Source organism: Periophthalmus magnuspinnatus, chromosome 5 (assembly GCF_009829125.3).
Source record: "Periophthalmus magnuspinnatus isolate fPerMag1 chromosome 5, fPerMag1.2.pri, whole genome shotgun sequence".
Lineage (NCBI taxonomy): Eukaryota > Metazoa > Chordata > Actinopteri > Gobiiformes > Gobiidae > Periophthalmus > Periophthalmus magnuspinnatus.
Genome location: NC_047130.1, coordinates 8512823 through 8533776, shown reverse-complemented (window position 1 = coordinate 8533776; position 20954 = coordinate 8512823). Strand labels below are relative to the sequence as shown.

General features: G+C 38.9%; 1 protein-coding gene across 1 annotated transcript in view; it reads left to right on the top strand.

Annotated features, from left to right (window-relative positions):
• Window positions 1-17665, top strand: part of ptprt (protein tyrosine phosphatase receptor type T) — a 151830-nt gene extending 134165 nt beyond the window's left edge. The window contains exons 26-34 of the mRNA XM_055221627.1: window positions 1566-1720; window positions 4499-4634; window positions 6479-6628; window positions 6986-7159; window positions 8067-8198; window positions 8946-9071; window positions 11537-11700; window positions 14626-14761; window positions 16753-17665. Coding sequence (XP_055077602.1) covers window positions 1566-1720; window positions 4499-4634; window positions 6479-6628; window positions 6986-7159; window positions 8067-8198; window positions 8946-9071; window positions 11537-11700; window positions 14626-14761; window positions 16753-16806 — 1227 coding nt within the window. The 3' untranslated portion in view covers window positions 16807-17665. The remainder of the gene's footprint in view (window positions 1-1565; window positions 1721-4498; window positions 4635-6478; window positions 6629-6985; window positions 7160-8066; window positions 8199-8945; window positions 9072-11536; window positions 11701-14625; window positions 14762-16752) is intronic.
• Window positions 17666-20954: the final 3289 nt, after the last annotated feature.

Genomic DNA, 20954 nt, shown 5'->3' with positions numbered 1-20954 from the left:
GTGGCATTTCACCACAGCAAGCATTGGATTTGAATGCGTTTTTATTGTTGAAAAATGGCTATGTGACTTTTTTTTTTTTTTTTTTTACTCTACATGTATCACCCGGAGTCTAATTTCTTAAATAACTTAGTACAGAGAGTGGGTGGAGATAGGGGTTAGGTGAAAACAGCAAGTTTCAGAGCACTTAAGGCTGAAATGCCAGAGATGCCAGAGAACATACATGAATCAATTGAAATAACTGAGTAAAATGATAATGGAACAACATTATAACATGATTCAAAGCTCAAATGTCTATTTTTATCATTTCCCCTTTAAATATGTATTTTCACAATAGTGAAGTTGGCACCTGAAAAGTCAGTTACACTTTCTACATTTTTGGTCAGATGCTAGAGCGGCCCCCAACCATAGAAATATACTATAGGAAATACTTTTGAAAGGCAGGTATAGCTATGTTTATCTGTATATGCAATTTTATTTTCCCTGGCCTGTACACTGAGGTCACACCTGAACCACACTAATTATTGATCCAGAGATGTCATTTTGCCATTCGAAAGTCGTACAATGAGCCCAGGTCTCAAATGGCCTTTTGGTTTTCCAGGTTGTATTTCCCCTGCTTTTTTGTCCAGGTTCACTCTGTCACCTGTTTCACCAACACGTCTCCATTTTCCTCCTCCTCTTTCTTCTCCTAATACTGTTTTGGAGGCTAACGCAAACAGTTGAATCCAGCCACAGTCTTGGATTATATTCTTGAGAAGAGCAGTGTTCTCTGAGGTCTATTCTTGGAGCAAAGTGAGCAGAGAAGGACACACACTCTTCCACTAAAGCCCTGTTTAGCTGCTACAGAATCAAGCAATCAATAGGTGTGAATTATTCAATGCATTGCTATGGAGACCACAGAGGCGGTAAAAGAAAGGGTCATTCAGAGCTTATGGTGTGTTCAGGGTTTGTAAAAAGTTTGGGCACTTTAAAACAAGGTGGAAGCCCAGAGTAATATGTCATTGATAAAGAAGAAGGTTTTGTTGTGGCCTGAGGCTGTTGTGGTGCAGTCAGTGTCAAACTGTTAAATTGTCTTTTTTTTGTCCAATGACACTAACTCTCGATTTACTCAACACTTTTAAAAATGTATTTGTAAATTAAGTGTCTATTCTATGCATGGATGCACCAGTTCAGGTTTTCAGTTCCAATATCGATATCAATTGTTGTGAGGTTACTTTCCCTAAAATTACTTCAACAAAAGCTTCCTAAAAGGTTAAAGGTTGTTAATATCATATAAATATACTAATGATATTTTTCGTGCGCCCATTACAGTAACTTTACCGCAATAAACATAGTAAAATAACCTCAGTGGCTGAAATGTGTAGGTTCTGAGCTCTAAAATTAAGTGTCACTTGTCAATTTACTAGGTTGAAGTTGATAAAATTGTGTTTGTATTCTCAAAATGGCTGATTGCAGTATCAGATTAGTATCGGAAAATAGGGAATTGATCCACCACCAGTTTTGTAGTATGTATGCCTAATTCTGCGTGGCATGTGTTATAATGTCTTCCCTATGTGTGTGTATTGTAGAAAGGCCATCATGAGATCCGGGAGCTGCGGCAGTTCCACTTCACCAGTTGGCCCGATCACGGCGTTCCCTGCTACGCCACTGGACTGTTGGGATTCATCAGACAAGTCAAGTTTCTGAACCCTCCAGATGCTGGGCCCATAGTGGTGCACTGCAGGTGAGAGCAACAGCCTTAAAACACTAGTCACCGAATGGTCAAGCCTATACATGAAATATACCACCGTATATGGAAGCAACAGAGGAGTTTACATTTGAGTTTATACCTTATTCAAGTAGCTTCTTCAGTTCTGACAGGCTTCTGCTTAGTCATTGCCTTAAATATCTGTCTGAAGTGAGGAACTATCTACACTAAAAGTACCACACAAGTTGTTTACAGTAATGTGTACCTTATTTAGTGAAGTCCATTGTACCTCCCTCAGGCGTGAACTCTTGAGTCATATTTTGCGTAATTGTCCATGTCCTACTAGCATACTCTGATGAGCCCTATTGTTTTCTTTGTTTTGGGTCTGAGGATGGAGACAGGTTCATCAAATCAAATCAAACTTTATTTATATAGCACTTTTTCATACAAAAAAAAAAAAAGTAACACAAAGTGCTTTACAAAGCATTAAAATCAGTCCCACCCACCAAACCCACCCAGCCACCCGGTTGTACCTTTCGACCCCCATTTCTGTTCAGAGATGAATTGTCTTTCCTGCCAAAAAGAGGGGTCAAAGAGGCTATGTTTGTCAGGGAAGACAATATATCTCTGAACAGAAATGGGGATCTAAAGTGCAACCTGTCACCCAAACACAGTTCACGCCTCAGGGTAGTTGAATGTACTCAACTAATAGCAGATACCCCTACTTCAAACAACTAGGATGTATTTATTTCAGTGTAGTTAGATATTTAAGGCAGTGACTTGCCAGAACCTTGTTACTACTTGGATGAGTGGCAACGTGTATTCACTCTTAAAAGCTTTTGTCCATTTGACAGAATAAAATTTTCTTGCAATGGAACCAGGCACTACCCAGTTTAGCAGCTCTGTTGAAATGGTAGAGTGTAGATTTACAACACTGAATGTTTGACTGATTCCTGCAACAAGGATGGCATTGCGTTGCCAAACCTTTGACAGCATTAGCTTGAAAGTGAAGATAAGCCCTTGTGAAAGTGGAGGAAACATTGGAGCAGCGGTGGATGTCACAGGGGAGAGATCAGGCCACGGATGGAGGGATCAAGAAGAGGAGGAGGACAGAGAGGGAGGAGCCATCGTTCACTTTGTAATTCCCTGGACGTTTTCCGAAAGACACCAGGAGAGAGAGGAGATTAGCTGTCAGCTTCATGATAAATGCTGAGAGCTGCACAGCCCCTTGTGTGAGTGAGGCTGTGTGGGTGAAGCCTGGTGACACGGGCCAAAGGCGTCAGAGAGCACCCCCAAATCGCAAGCGACGGTTGTAGTTTTCCTTTGAGCTTTCTGTCTGTTTACCGGCTGCTCTACATCACTCTATCCAATACACCTCTCCACATCTTTCAACAAGTCTCAACAAGTTTTGTCACACTTTTATTGACGTTGGGAACAATTTGAAACCTGTTTACTTCTATAGTGGAGGAAAGCGATTGTTTTGTAGAAGTCAATTTAAACAACACATCAAGCCTGTAATGGAATTCAGAGAAAAACTGCACCTAGTAAACATTTCATTTGAACATGAAATATTTATTCTGGACAAATTAAAGAGGGCCTAAACACTAAGACACTAATTCCATTTTTTTTTTTTTTTTGCTACTAAACTGTGCATATGGTGTTTTAATAACATCTGTTGTTTCAAGTCACTTTTTGTACAAACTAGGTAAATTTGAAGCTTTCTGGTCAAAAATGACTAAATCAAAGTGTATGCTGCCTTTAGTGGCATCTGCAATTTAGTAGTAGTAGTTGGTGACTTCACAAGAAACTGCCCTGGTTACTATTTCTGAAACAAACACCTGGCTTATACCGCCAGACTCCGCCCCTCCTCCTCTCACTCTCTTCTTTAGTCCTCCAGGTACAGCCCAGCTAAGCAGCTCTATTTGAAATGTGGTTGTGGGGGGGATTTTAGATGTGTGTAGTCCCACTTTAATCACTAATGGAATAGGAAGAATTCTTCAGTAAAACTTTGTACTGAGTTGTGGGACCATTCATTTGCAAACTGAATATTTTTCCTCCAGTATTACTAATCTGCTCCAATCAGTTTTATGTCTTGTCAAAGTGCTGACCTTTTAAACCTACTGTCTGTGGAGAACCAGACCCCAGAGAAAAGTCTTACATGAGGTTAAATACACCATCGACGTGGGGACTTTAAAACTGTCACTTATTTTTTATCTTGAGGCTGAAGAACATTATAAGTATAAAAGCTTTGAGATGTTTGGGGGTTTTTTTTTTCCCCATTGGCCATTTTGTAAAGGTTAACACATGGATCTCATTTATGGACAGGGAGAACGATGGATCTGCTCTACCCTCTGCTCTAAGAGAGATACACCAGAGCTTCAGCTGATGAGACAGCCCCACCAGCATACTTTATCTAAAATGTGCTAAATTACAGAAAATAACCCTGTTTGTCTAATCAAAAATCCTGGGCGGGGACCCCCAGACCCACTTCCCTATAAAATTCTCGAATTACATCCCTTAGTATTTTGATTCATGTGTAAAACTAAGCTACAGAAAAGAGAAAAGTTCAGGCTCAAGATTTATTTTTATTTTTATTTTTTTGGCATAAAAGGATTGTGTAGTTTCCATGGATTTCAGAGTGATGAAAACTTGACACCATTGCCATGAATAGGCACACTTGTGTCATCTTTTGATTATAAATTGGTTTGGTACGATTTCTGTGGTATAATTGACTGCTAAAGATTTGCATTGCAGATGGTTGATTGGGTTAATTTACTGAGCCCATTTACATTACAGTATACTGTGTTTGTGCAGTGCTGGAGCAGGGCGGACAGGCTGCTTCATTGCGGTGGACATTATGTTGGACATGGCAGAGAACGAAGGCGTTGTGGATATTTTTAACTGTATTCGAGAGCTGAGGTCACAGAGAGTCAACATGGTGCAGACTGAGGTGAGTGAACCACAAATCTGACTCCAAATGGCTGCCCTGTGTCCTATTATATTATACTACTATCAGAGGTGGGTAGTACTCAATTGCATTTACTCAGAAACATTTACTTTATTAACTTTTTAGAAATCACCTCAAGTAACAGTACTCTTACTTGAGTAAAGGTTTTGGTTAATCTTCCCCAGTGCTGGGCAAGGTCCTTCAAAAAAGTAATTAGTTATAGTTACTCATTACTTTTCTCACAAAGTAGTTAGTAACTGAGTTGCTGGATGATAAAAGTAATTACAGGATAATGTAACTACCAAAAAAAAAAAAAAAATCTCAAAAATATGCCCCATTTGCTTTTTCAAGTAAAAACAAACTCTATTCAGCCTTATTTGTCCTGCAAATTATCAAATGGACCAAAAGGCTATTCTCCTCCACAGACCTCAAAATCATCTAAACAGACTCCCAACTGTACAGTCATGTACAACAATGCAGGGCAAACTACTGTCCCCTTCACACAGCAGACTTTGGCCAAACAGCCTTTACCAAACTCACAGATATCAGAACATTACAAACGTGTGCACGCCACATGAAAGCTCTCATACACCTGTAAAACCAGAGGTGAATCACCAAACACATATAAGATCAGCTACATTTACAATAAATAGCGTGAGGAGAGGGCTGTGTCCACTATCGCCGCGCTGAAGTTTTTTAGCGAGCTGTCACCACAAAAGAGTCGCCAAATAACAATGTGTATCCATAATATTCACAAGAATCACCAAATTTGTATTTGAGTATTCGACTTCTTGCCACCTCTAAATCAATGGAATGTCAGGAAAGTCTTTAGGGCCATCTAGCGCTGCTTCTGATTGGTCACCTTTACAGTTGATCTCTTTTTTTTAGCCAATCACTGGCTCTAATCCCTCGTCTCAGTCTTGTTTACTTCATAGAACAAAGGGAAAACTTTGCAGCTCCTCTGAATGAGATGAGAAAGCTGAGTCTGGTCTGTCACCTGCTGAGACTCACTTGAGTAATTTCTTGGACTACTACTTCGTACTTCTACTTGAGTAATATTTTACAGTAACATTACTCTTACTTGAGTACAGTTTTTAGCTACTCTAGGCATCATTGACTTTTATGATATTGTACTAATGCAAATCATGTTTTAAAATGGACTTTCTGTTAGGTAGAGAAAACTTTCTATACACATGTTGATATTTCACTGAAGTGGCTAATGGCCAGTATCAGTCATAGCAGCTTTTTTAATCCCGCTCTCCGCCCCAACAGACAACAAATGGCATTCAGTCCACAGCAGGGCCCTGACAAGTAAATAAATGTTAACTGATAACAGCAAGAGGCGCACTAATGAGGGTGTGGAGGAGAAAACTGAAGCCAAACACTGGAAATAATTGGTTTGAAGAGCTTTTAACAGTAATAGTCAAAGTAAGCTGTGCATGTGATATAGTGAGAGTATGTGGAGGGCAGGGGAGGATGGGGGGTGATACTGAGAAATTTGAATGCGTGAGTTGTAAGTGGTGTCATATTTTTTATATTGTTTGATTATCTTGATAAATTCACACCATTTACTGTTTTATTTTGTTTTGGGGTTTTTTTCTCAAATAACCCCAATGCTTTTTAGTGAAATCTGAACTGTTAAAGTCCCCCTTCTGGGGACTGATGTTGTGAATTAGCCTAGGCCCTAGCCTATAAACACTGTGATACATGCATCAGATTGCATAATTGTTAATGTTAATGTTTGTTGTGTTTGTCCCTATTCAAATAAACAATACATAAATAAGTACAAATGACATACAGGAAGACACAAGGCATTGGGATGTTTTTTAATGGAATCTGACTTGCAGGAGCAGTATGTATTTGTCCACGATGCCATCTTGGAGGCCTGTCTCTGTGGAAACACAGCCATCCCAGTGTGTGAGTTCAGAGCCGTTTACTACAACATCAGCAGAATAGACCCTCAGACCAACTCCAGCCAAATCAAAGACGAGTTCCAGGTCAGAAATGTTTCCCTTTTTTCATCTGCCATGTATGTTTAGTATTCTTAAAAAAGTCAAGCATTTTAAAGTGGATCTAAGCACTAAGTCAACTTTTGTTTGCTACTAATCAGTGTATATGCAGTTTGAATAGCAGACCAGTGTGGTTTTGATTCAAACACTGGTTGCAGGAGGAATTATAGAGTGGATACCTGTCAGACCAATCACACTGTTCCTCACACCTCTAGACCCCGCCCCTCCTTCCCCTAACTCTCTTCTTCAGTCCTTCAGGCAGTGCCCAGTTTAGCAACTCTATTTGAAAAGTGGTTTTGGGTTTAGTCCCACTTTAACTTCCCGTTCTGTTCTTTTGTTTTTCAGACATTGAACATAGTGACACCTAGAGTACGCCCTGAAGACTGCAGTGTGGGATTGTTACCAAGAAATCATGATAAAAACCGCAGTATGGACGTGCTGTCTGCAGACCGATGCCTGCCCTTCCTCATATCAGTTGACGGAGAGAGCTCCAACTACATCAATGCTGCTCTAATGGACGTAAGTGGCTGCTTTAGCTACAGATTTGCTTTCTGCAGTTTATTAGCTCTGCAAAACTAGTCCTGTTTCATCTCTCCTTAATGACAGACATTCTGTGTGTACACTCATTGAGCTGTTATGTAAAATTCAGGACAAAAGTGTCAAAAGTATAAAAAAATCAAATACTAATCAATACCAAACCTAGTATTGAAACAAGATACTCACTTGAGTAGGTATCAATACTAAAGGCCACATGGCAATATAAAAAAAATTACTATTGTTCATTGGTGAAAATTGCATTCTAAAGAAATCTTATAATCGTTGTACAGTCCCTCACTATAACGCAGTTCACCTTTCTGGGCCTCACTATTTCGCCGTTTTTTTGTGTGCGATTTTGCAATTTTGCAGCATATGAATCCACATTGTGTTCTGTGTTCTGATTGGCTAAGGGATTGCCGTGTCTCCTGTACAGTACAGAATGTGTTCAGCTTGACAAATTATATAAATGTTTGATCGCTAGCAGTGTGACAAAACCCACAATGTCAATAAAACCTGCACTGACAAAGGCACCTACAAAGGTTTGAACTTTGAGAGTGTTTAAATGTGAGAAAAGTGAGAAAATGTTGATGCCTGTCTGAGAAAAGTGTATAAAGTGTGTGGTGAGGGGTTTTACAGCCTTAAAACATATATAATAATTGTAAAAAATAAAACTGACTACTTTGCAGATTTCACCTATTGCGGGTTATTTTTTAAAAACATAACCCTTGCGATAAACGAGTGACCACTGTATTAGAATCAGTATTAAGTATCGAATATCGAGTATATTCCTTAGTATTGAAGTCAAGTTTCAAATTTTATTATCGTGACAACACTAGTAGATTCTCTTTCAAAGCACACACACCCATATTTATCTGATCCGTTCTTTCAGAGCCATAAGCAGCCTGCAGCCTTCATCGTTACCCAGCATCCTTTGCCCAACACGATGGCAGACTTCTGGAGGCTGGTGTTTGACTATAACTGCTCGTCTATTGTCATGCTGAATGAGATGGATGCAGCTCAGGTACAAATTCACTTTAGACAACTGTTCTTTCTCCTTTTGAACTTGAAAGCTCCAGAGCATTTGGAGTCTGTAACGTGAAGGGGAAGGAGAGACTGTGGACTGCTTTATGAATGAGTCTGTCCATGTCTCCATTACTCAGGAGGCTTTATTTGTAGTCTTCCTCTGGCAGCACCAGCACAGTGTCAGACCAAAAGCAAGAGACATAACAGTGAACAGTAAACCAATGTGAAATTTCAGTAAATTTCAGCCATGGATTTTATACAGTGTAGTTTTTTTATGAAACTTGGTTTGGTTTCTCATCAATTCAATTCAGGCTTTTTCTCAGAACACTTGACACCGCTCTCATTCAAAAACACATATGATCTGTCATTTACCTTGTTTCTTCAAACAGAACAGCAGAAAACTAAAATGTGTGAGCACCTAAAATCTAACAAAGGACTTCACGAGTCAAACAGTGACAAGGAGGATTAGAGTACAGGCCTCTCTATCTCCCTATGTAATGCATGTTTTCTTTATGTAAAATTAGACAAAGTAGTGTTGATGTATTTGCTATTCATTCAATTTTCTTCTGCTTTTTTTTTTTATCAAATGTTAGTTTTTTTCACTGCAAAATATAGTTTGAAGTGGGTAATGTGTACATTTACAAGCATGATATGTAAAACAGTGTTTTAGACAAACATTAAAAAACTAAAAGCAAAATACAAATAATGTAATGAATCCATCTAAAAATGCTTGTCCTCTGTGCAGTTGTGCATGCAGTACTGGCCTGAGAAGAGCTCGTGCTGTTATGGACCGATTCAGGTGGAGTTTATTTCAGCCGACATCGATGAAGACATCATCAACCGCATTTTCAGGATCTGCAACATGGCCAGGGTAAGAACACACATAATGATGTAGCTCTGTCATGTCAAAAACTAAATGGAAAACCCCTGCTGATAAGTGGGAGCTAAAAGGGTTTTTGGAAGCGTTTTATACGTCACTGAGTTATTTGGTTTTGATTTGGCTGTGTTTTATTTATTTATTCATCAGTTGAAGGAGATTATGGCTCAGAGAGTCCACTTTTAACAGGTGCCACAAATACATTTTAGGGATGGACTATGTTGGTTCCAATATTGGTATCGGTGATATTGGAGGATTTTCAGATATTGCAGATATTTGACACTGTTATTTTTTCTGTACTTCCCCAGTCTCTGACTAAAATTTGAAATAGAAGAGCAATTAAGCTAAAACTCTGACATCTAACATATATTTGTGGGGTTTTGCTATACCTGAAATTGTAATACCTGTATCGCAAATATCGGCCACAGCAGCAAAACAAATATCTTCTATTGTATCGGCTGAAAAAAATTCATATCAGACCATCCCTAACACATTCTTCTAAAAATACCCATTCATACTGGAGTGTGAAAATATTATTCTAGTCTGTTTCTAATTGCCATAAACTAGAACAGATATAACAGCATGTTATTACCGCCAATGGCCAGTGTTTCTCCCTTTCCACTCCCTCTCTTCTCACTCTGGTCTTTATACCGTATCTCTGACTTGATCTCATTATAAAGAGCTGCATGAGCCCTCTCTCTCACAGCGGACTGGTCGAGTCTCTCTTGGAGCTTGTATTGGAGCGTGTGTGTCCTAGTGAATTCCTCTGTCTCCTCTCACACACATCACCAGTGCAGCATGAAATGGCTCATATCAGATGGCAGCACAACAGCATGATGGAGTTAAGACTTACCATCTGGAATGCGACGACATACCTCATTCTATTGAGAAAAATTTACTATAAATTCAAATGAAACACAGTTTAGTTAAAGATGTACTTTATACCTTTTCTGGTGGAGGGTCTGCCACCTGCTTGTCTTCATCAAAATGTTTTTGTTTTAGTATAGCATTGTTATTATTATAGTATTCAAGTTATCTATTGCCATGGAGACAAGCATTTGATGCTGCCGAGCCAAGTTACAGGTCAGATATGGGGAGAAGTTACACTGCTCACAGCAAGAGTGCAGGTTTTTAAGATAATCTTGAGAAATAAAAACACCTGGGATGAAATGAATGCAAGATAGGTTTAATGCCATACTGTGCAACAGTCTAGGTCAAACAATAGCATCTCCATGGAGACAAGCAGTTATGTACTCTTTCCCAGGAGGTGGCATAGTGCATAAGGAAAACATACTATAAAGCATCCTCATACATAGAAGTCATAACAGCCTGTTACATTGTCAGTAAATAACACATAATTACACTTGCGAGCCTAGTCTTTGGCGTTCTTTGTTTAGTGGCTCTGATAGAAAAGCCTTTCCAGTGGTCTCGCTCTCCTCCTGAGGCCACACACTGAGCATTAGCATTAGCATGTGTTAGCGTCAGAGGAAATCAGTCTGACAGACAGGGACGCCCGCTGTCACTATCTACAGAGCTGAAGCCAACTGCTGCAGGGACAAATCATTCAAAACATTTACTTTGGCACAAAATTCAATTTGCATTATAAGATGTTGTGTTTGCAGAGTCAATCCAATTTGTTTCATTGCACAGTCACTTCAAATGGAGATGATTACTGACATCAGTCTGCTCATTCATGCTTTTATACACCAGCAGAAAGATAATGAGCTGTTGGGAACTATAGGAATATCTGAATTTTGGAAAACGCTTACATTTTTGCCAAAGGAAAACTTGCGAACCAATTTAAAAAAATTCAAACTGAAAATAATATGCATTCTTGCTTTATTTGGCTTTTGTTTTTGGTCATTTGGATTCGTATTTCACATGTTCAACCTTAAAATAATGTCTACATTTGGAACACACTTAAATTTAGGTTTTTAGGCATAACTGTCAGGAACAGGAATGAATAATGAAGAGTAGAGTGCTTTGTGAGCAAGCAGAAGAAAACCGGACAACAGTATTAGAAACAAATGTGTATTAGAAACAAATGTGACTGAAGCAAAATATGAGTATGTTTTTGGGGAGGGAACAGTATCACTGTTATGTCCCTCAACACAGCTCCTTTCACCACAAGTATCCAGGCTGCGTGCAAAAGTCTATACATTTTAACTACTGTACAATTTCCTGAAGTTACAGGGCACTGAGGTTTTATACTGATTAGTTGTAGTTTGAAAAAGTAGTGCTACATTTACAGTTAAATATGTTAAAAGGAATAAACTGGAATGCAAAACGTTATAAATTTGTTTCATTCTCCTGAACCCAATCCTGTGCCTCGTCTCTTCTTGTGGGAACTGTCTGGTTGACAGTTGATCAGTTGGTGACCATGTGTCTGTTTATAGAATTATTTTGGGTTTGATAGAATAGATTTTGATCTGTCTCTGTTGCTCCCTCCCTGTGTGCAGCCTCAGGATGGCTATCGTCTGGTGCAGCACTTCCAGTTCATTGGCTGGCCGGCCTACAGGGACACGCCCCTGTCCAAGCGCTCTATCCTGCAGCTGGTGCGCAGACTGGCCAAGTGGCAAGAGCAGTACGACGGAGGTGACGGCCGCACGGTGGTGCACTGTCTGTGAGTACGGGCTAGTTTAGTACCAATAACACTTTGTTTACAACCATACTGGGGTTGGGCTTCCCTCTGCATGTTTTTCATAAACAAAATATAGTCAGTATTTCTGCTAAAATAGGCTCAAGTATGTTTGTTGGTGTTGCTATGTTTGTTTTGGTTTGTTGTTGGCTTCCTCCCAAACCACAATGCTGCCCTGTGATTGGTCTCGTGGCCTATCACGAACGAATGCCTCTAATGTATTTTAACAAGATGGATGCTCAAGAGTTTATGAACTCACAAATATTGCAAGAATTCATCTTGCTAGCAAGGTTACAGTGTTTTGCCTTAAAAAAACAAACATTTACAAGATACTATTTTACTCCTGGGATATGTGACCAGTCTAAGACAACAGAGTACACACCGTCCACAGTGAGCTCAAGAGCAGGACTAATGTGTTGTAGAGACCGAAGCATCTGTTGTTTAGTGATAAAAGATCAAGTTATACAGTTTTCCTCACAGGTCTGAGCCACACTTATGCTGCAGTGATGCACACGCTCACTCACAGACTCAGGGACTGTGTGTGTGTGGAAGGGGGGGGCAGCTCTGCTGCCATCACTTCAGCTTTATTTCCTAATTGTACTTAAAACCGCTTAAACACAAAGAGATGTCTGCACAAAATGTGACTACACAGCTTTCTTTAAGGTTTGTGGTAAAAAGGGCTTTGGGTGAGTCTGTAGCAGATTTAAGTTGGATCATTTGGGAAAAATAATATAAAATAGAATAATCTATATCCATCTATCTCTAGGGCAAAGAAATAACAAAAACTGTCCCTCTCATATAAAGTAAAAGTCCTAGATAAATATGAACTAATTTGGGTATGAATTTTGGGTAATTATGGTGTTTGGCCTCACAATAACAAAGTCTAGGGTCTGCTTAAAATGGGAGCTTTAACCATTAAGAGGTTTTCTGATGCTTTATATTTCCCTACATTAAATCTGAGTCGCATTTCTTCTCTGCCTCAAGTTTGTTCAATAAAGAACCATAAAGCACAAACAAAAGAGTTTAATCCCACGCAGCAGTAATTAAATGTGTTGTGAGGTAGTGATTAGCTCCACACTAATGAAGCAGCATCTCAACAGAAATCCTTTAAACGCATTCAGTTTGTTTGTCCCACACAGAGCCCAGCCAATAAGGCCTTTCATTCAAGAGACAATCTATAACAACACACACGGCTATCACTGAGGCTCGTCCAATCAGATCGCTTCGTCACAGCTTTTTGGGCCAATCAGACACAGCATTGATCTGTTTTCCTGAGCTGTTCTGGAGTTTTATCTAAAATGGTAAATGGTCACATTTATAAACCGTTTTCTACTTCTGTTCTGCAGCATTTAAATAGTTTAAATGTTTCACTCTCTTGTTTACCACAAGAAATGATAACTGAGGCCCTAAGTGTCTTGTCCAGGGACACAACTAAAATGATGCTCCTTGGGTCAGTGGACGAACACACTTCCAACACTGCTACTGCTCCCAGCCCCTAAAGACAAAAAAATATATATTATTGTAGTTTCTCATATTTCACTTAGAATGTCAACTAGCTGTGGATTAAATAAAAATATCTATCTGCTGGCTTCATTTTTCACTTGGCCATGTCTTTCTCCTAAACATAGTGGGTTGACAGTGGCTTTGTTTGTGGCCACTCACTTCTCATAAGAGCGATGAGGAGGTGGACACATGTGACTGAGCTCCAAAGACTGTAAACATCTAAAACGTTTCAAATCGCTCTTCACAAGTTACTGCCAGATTTTCTCATTCTTTTTAAATCCATTAGTGTCGGGTGGTTGTTTTGTGTGACTTTGTGACATGGCTCCATCTGTGTCATACTGTGCCAAAAAAATCCACATCAGGAAAGGGTTGTTAAAAGAATCAGAAAATCAGATACTAATCGATATTGAAAATTCACATTCACAGGACAAAAATGAACCTTTCCTGAACAGCTTTCGAATGATCTTGAGCTGTATCAGAACAAGTATAAGACACATAGACTAATGTACAGCCATGGACCAATATGGAACCTACTGGACAACTGAGGGATTACACAGATATAAGGTCACATTGTAATATAAAAGAAAGTACTATGGTTTAATGTTGAAAATCACATTCTATTGTCTAAATACTGTTCTTTTTTCTTTTTTTATTATTATCATGGTATTGCAATCACTGTAGAGTATTGAGTCTATTTTTTAGTATCAAAATAGAGATTGGAATCTTAGTATCGCAAACAATTCACCAGGCATCAGCTTATCTGTTTGAACCAATGAAAGATGAGCGCAAACCTTTATGTACCACATTCATTTATTATCATTATTATTATTATACATGGTGCTTTTCAAACTGAGTGTGATTGGCTGTAAATATTTTAAAGGAACTGTATGTACCTGCACAACTACAGTGTTTAAAAACGCAACTGCACCTGGGTTGCCAGAGCCTTAACCTGCAGATTGAGGACACTTACAAGTTTTTCTCATTCTCAGTATATGGACAGGCCATGGTTGCACTAGGACTGATTCATGATTGACTGCTGGTGCTGGGGTTTTGGTAATGATGATTCAGAGCAGAGTGAGCCCTCCATCCACTCATTTCCTCCTCTTTATCTAGGGCAGCAGTCTAAGCGGGGATGCCCAGATTTCCCTTTGCACACACACATCCTCCAGCTCTTCCGGGAGGATCTTGAGGCATTCCCACTTCAGCCTAGGGGACAGTCGTTCCAGCGTGTCCGTTTAGGTTTAGATCACTGGATTCTAGCATTGAAACTGGCAACCCAAATGAGAGCTATATTTGTTATGAACATGTTTACCTTGTATCTGTGGACACAAATAGGTAATGTTTCTGAAGTTTAAAATCTAAAATCTTACATACAGTTCCATTTAAATGAAACTTTTCTCACTGCAGCACTGGAGGAGGGCGTTCGGGGACATTCTGTGCCATCTGCAGCATCAACGAGATGATCCAGCAGCAGAACATCGTGGACGTGTTCCACACCGTCAAGACCCTGAGGAACAACAAGACGCACATGGTGGAGACTCTGGTGAGGGCTCCATCTCTTCTGTCTGTGTTGTCGGTCTGTGTGGACTCTAGTGAACAAGCACTGCTCTACCAATCAGGCTCATAACTTCTGTGAAGCTTGGGTAACACTTTATAATAACTATACTGTTAATAGCCTTGATAAAGGACAAACAAAGACTGAATTCACACAAATAGTTTATTAGCTAAAAACCGGTTTAATCAATACTCTAATCCTAACTTCTAACGCTAAACCCTTAACTAGTTACGAATCATTTTTAAAGGTCCTATATTACACAAAATGGATTTTTGCTTTAAGCTTTTTATAATGTACACTTGTGTTTTGCTGTTTGCTTGTGTGAGTAATACTGGTTTATTAGTCTGTCTACATCGCCAAACCTCAAAATACTGCGTTCCACCTTGTGATGTCATATAGTGATAGCTTTCAAGCTATCTTTTACCTTTAGAGAGATTTATGGGCAGGTTCAGGGCAGAAATCAATCCAAATGATTCTAGTGAAGGTGTATGGAGCACTTCCTGTGTTACCACATGATGTCACAAAGTACAAGATTGTTTTCTGTTTGAGAGAAGAACTCACACCTAAATACAGAGGGTTTGTGTGTTAAACAAAACAAAACTCTAGGCACGTTTTTGATGAGGGAACACAAGTATTACATAGATCAAAAATGGCATAATATAGGCCCTTTAATAAACTTTATGAATTAAATCTTTGTTAATTTTTTTATTAAGGAAGTTGTATAAAGTGATACCAAATCGAGAATTCCCCATAATGTACAACAGGTACAAAGTCTTGTTTAAAATTCCCGTAAGGTTGCGTCATAGATTATGCAGTATTCCTTTTATAAATGTACATGACCAGATGTAAAATGGCCATGGAGTAATTTATTTTAGAGGTGTCTGGTCCATCAAAGGTCAGTCTGACTTAGAGTTGATTGCTATACCCGGTAGTGAAATAGAGAAGCTAAATGGAAGCTGAAAGGAGTTTGTTTCCTTCTAATTTTACTGCTGTTTTTCTTTGAATAAATATTGGGCAATGTTGGAGACTGACACCAAAAAACAAAGTATAATTATTTATTTTGGTCTTGGAAAAACAACATCGTCAGCCAAATGCATTAGTTTAGTGGAGCCTGCTGCTTTGGCATGTGGAGCCCAGCACACCTGAGAGTCTACAGAAGTCTGCTGCCGAGTGTTTGAGCCTCCCTCTGCTCCGTCTGCAGCCTGTGCTCTCACACCCAGGCCAACACTAAACAGTTTGTGGATCAACACAAGATTTACCAGGCTTTCACTTTATTGGTTTGGGTGAAATACAATTCGCTTTGTTTTGATCAGTCTCCAAATTATAACTTTTGTAAAGTTTTCTGTTGGTGTGTATTTCTTCAAAGACAAAAAGTTCAAAATATTGACTATAGTAGACATACATAAGCCTTCAGCCTATTTCTTTTGAGCTCTGATAATATATATGTGTAATGTAAATTGTCCAAATAATCTAAGATGAGGTTTAAAAGTAATTCTCTTTATATCTTCGACATTTTATTACTGCTATGCTGGGTAAGTTAAATACATAAAATAGTAACATAATATGCTTTCATTTGAGGACATTCGTGGTTTCCTCACCAACAAGAACCTCCTTTGGACTGTTGTCGCTTCACTCATATGTCCTTGTAGCAGAGGTATTTTATCTCAGTGTGACATTACAGGCTTTTGAAATGGGTAATGATAAAATTAGTACAATTCCAGCAAAAAAAACACACAAAAAAACCCAAACAACCCAGAGCAGCGAGTGACCCCAATCAGAAATAAAGCAGATTTGAAAGAAAAAATGATTAACTACAGGTTCAAGTCTTCACTCCTGTCCTTGTTTGGTCTGATGTAGACGTGGCTTGGACCTGGTCTAGTCCTGATTTAGTCCTGGTTTGGGTTTTGTCAAATGTTAGTATCTGGGGTAAACTACTAGCGGGGTTCTTCTAGCTCATCCAGATTTTTGTTCGTTCACAGGAGCAGTACAAGTTCTGTTACGAAGTGGCCCTGGAGGCGCTCAGCTCATTCTGATTGGCTCCCTGGATCTCCCGCCCTCTCTGATTGGCCATGGACACCGCCCGTCAGCCTCATCCGTGGGACACACAAAGTGCAAAGGAAGCCCGCCCCTGCCCCCTTTGAGCTAGCGAGCGCGTGTGAGTGGAGCGTGCATGAGAGAAGACCAGAGGGGCATGAACCTAAACGTGTGCCTGAACCTGTACAGAAGAGTAAATCACAGACTTTATATGCTTGTACAGAAAAACAAAAAAATATTATGTTAAAAAAATCAAAGTTTTAAAAAAGCGTCAACCCCCTCCGTCCGCTGGGCTGTGATGTGACTATTGTACAGAATCTTTCTTTCGAGATCTACTCTATGCCTTGAATGTTGTCTATCTCTTACCGCTGAATGCACATTTTAAGTTGGAAAAACATTGCCTTCTTGACTAATTGAGCGGCGATGAAGTATTTATTCGCAGACGTGGGCGTTACCCGTAATTCGTCTGAGTGGATCAAAGCTAAACAAATAGGCGGGCTTGTTAGCGTTGCAGGCATTTGCTTTGAAATCACAAGCTGTTAAAAATTTCTCTTTAGGGTAGCGCTACACAAAAACATGAATGATAAATGGGACTGGTGCAGAGGAGTAATTGGCTACACTGAATCTTACATGGGCCATTTCCTTGAACGCGCCACAGAGAGTCACGGTAATTAGTTTTCTTTTCTGGAGGGAAATGCAGAGAATATAGATGAGTATAGATTTATCGCAAATCCAAGTGGCCCATTATATATTTTTGTGAATTTAAAGTGAGACTAAACACCTAAACTCCTCCCACAGCCACTTTTCAAATAGAGCTGCTAAACTTGGCAGTACCTGGAGTACCAAAGGGGAGAGTGAGGGGAGTATCCAAACTTCAAACTCTGCTCTGCAGCCAGGTGTTTCACACACAACAATCTTATGTGATGTCACATAGTACTTGAAATTGTAGTGGCCACTGGATACACACACTTGGTTTTTGACAGTTTTTCACTAGAAAGCTGCAAATTTACTTCGTTTGTACTAAATTGAGAAAAAAAAGGACTAGGAACAGTAGATGGTACTAAGTTGATTTGTGTTTATTTCCACTTTAAATTAGAATGAGATGATATCAAGATATATTTTAAAATATACATATGACACTATTACCTATTTTTGTGAAAGTTATTCAAATTACACAACAAACTAGTGAAAAAGACCATCTTAAACCTGATTTATCATGTTTAATACCCTGTTAACTTGATTATGCCGTGTAAAGGGGGTCCATTATTTGGGCTTGAAAAAAATGTAGGAATCTTAAGTGTTCGTAAGTGTAAAACTGTTTAAATTGACTTAGTGTCCAGAGCATCTGCTTCCCAATACAGCGAATCTTGAATTGACCACAAGGCATTTTTTATTAGTTAGTAATATTAATGATTATTGGAATTCATTCTCTTTATATAGCACCTTCCAAGCTTCTTATAGCATTTTACAGTGTATTATTCATTAGTTGTCTCCAAACACTGCAAATTCTGGGTAACCCGAACACCAATCCCCACTTAGCTATTATAAAAAGCAATTAGAATACACCATTGGATTACATGCTAAAGGCTATGCAGTTGAATAGTTTCAGAAATGTGGTGGACCAAAAGAGTTGATTACACACCACAGAGCCGACATTTTAATTACTTTAAGGCAATGTCAACGGACAATCAGATCTGGATAGAATTGTTGATAGAATTCAGTGTTAATACAGTATTTAACAAGATTTTGTAGTACATTGAATGGACAAGAATGAAAAGAAGGCAAAAATATAGATGATTATATAGTAGATGCCTAAGCTATCACTGGGGGTATGTTATGTGTGAATTATAATGGCTATTGTTTCTCAGACAATGGTAAGTGAACATATTCTCAGATATCGCTCAGTTCTGGGTTATAGCCTATTTTAGTCCTGGTTTAATCATGTGTAACCTTTGTTTATAATAGCCTGGGTCTCCCTTATAGCTTGTATTTTTATAAACAGCTTGAGGATGTGAGTGTGGTCACCGGTGAATCTTCCCGAGTTGAGATGGGTGTGATTGACAGGTGTATTAGCTAATCAGGGACACGCATGGTCTGCCGTATGGAAATAAATATGGCTGCTTACAGGAAAAAAGTGGGGGAAAAAATCACAGGATTGAAAAACATCACTGATTTCTGTAAAATCTGTTAATCTGAGGTGAGAGTAGTTTGAGTCTGTTTGTAAATGATAGGAGACCAACGACCTCTTTTGTTTCACATGCGTCACTGAAATAAACAAATCCGATTGCACGATCATGTTTGGTTCTGGCTCGAGATGCGATGGAGGGCGTGGGGAGCAGAATGGTATCCCTCTATATAAAAAGTACAGAGAGGCATCATTCTAAATTTGCCAGGCAACTTGAAGTGTGCATTCAACCAAATGTGTACATAGAAAATGTCAACCACAGTCAAACAAACAGACATCGCACCAGACCTGATTCTCACTATGATTTTGAACTACAGTTACCATGACTTACAACGACACCATTGTTGTATTTTAATTTATGTTGAAAAGTTTGATTTTGGAGCTACTTCATCAACACCTGAGCGAGTCTCTAAACTTGTTATTCTTTCGAACAAGTTGAGCGACTTTGAATTGAACTTTGCCGAAATGAAAACCCAATACATTTTTAATAGAAACAATCAAGCTGGCCTTCTCTGTGTTTGGAGTTGCGTCAAACTAATGATTTGGAGAAGAGGCTTTTGGTTTTTGGCTCGGGGAAAGACAAACACAAAATAAAAGATTAATTTTCCTCTTAACTGGGCAAGAGTGCAACTCTAAACAGACAATTCCTCATTGATGGTTGACAAAAGGTCAATTTTAACTATTATTTATACAACAATTTTTTTATACAACAATCATTACACTTAAACTAGTAATTGTGATAATGGTCTGTCTAAATAATTGTCCATTCAAGTTTTCATGTAATTACTCCCAACAAACCATTTAAAGTTGATTGGCTACTACTCTTGTTTTAGTTCAGCAAAACTCACAGTAACAGTAAGTACTTGAAAAAAGTTTACAATCAGTACGTTTACAGGCGCTGTTAGCGGTGATTGCTTACAAAAATGGCTATCAAACCATAGACTGTATATATAAATGGACACTGCTAGCCACCATGTTCCAAATAGGAAGTGATCATGGGCACAGTTCTGGTTCCATTGACTCTGACTCCAATTCACTTTACATTAGAAAATTGTCACTCCTCTCTCTGTAACTGCTGCTGTTAAGCTCATTTTGATCTTAAAATGTCATATTGACCTGCTCTATGTGATTCTGGTGTTTTCATTTCACTATTGTGTCCGTAACTCAAGATATGAACATTAGTAAGAGACAAATCAGAAATCTTTCTTTCTCCAAAGTCACTCTCATTAGCACTATAAACCAGTGTGATTGACAGCGTTGCACCCACTCCGTGCTGAACCAGCGGTGCAGGCAGGAAGGGGCGCTGCCTTCAACAGCCTTGCTCCAGATTGGTCTTTTGGTTGCTATGATACTGGTCAGAATTCCTAATATGCAAATTGGCCCCTATAACAGCTCGCCTCGATGAGCTTCATTTGACTGAGGCCAAACACTGAGGTTGATGTCACACTCCCTTTGTCCACTTCTTTATACAGTCTCTGTCTCAAACATAAAACCACACCATGATTTTCAGACATGCTATAAACATCATTACTCACGTGTTATTTGAGTACAAATTGGCTTCTCCAGATGTGTTCTGAGATTTGATCCACAACACCTCAATCGTAGTTCCCGGCAGTGGTGGAAGAAGTATTCAATATTGTTACTTAAGTAAAAGTATAGATACTGGAGCAAAAAAAAAAGCAAAGTATCACATGGAAAAATCTACTTAAGTAAACGTATTAAAGTACCCATTTAAAAATGTACTTAAAGAGTAAAAAGTAAAAGTATTTCTCAGATTTTGAGATGTATTAAAGCTTCAAATTTGTGCTGACTTTTGTTCAACAAAGACAATTAAATCAATAGTTTTTCCCTAGCTGTTTTTATTTCCTCAGATTTTGAACTTGATAAAAGTAATTTCCTCAGTCCCCTCAGCAGGTCTCAAACAATAATTTAAAAAAATACTTTTTACTTTTCAGACCTGTT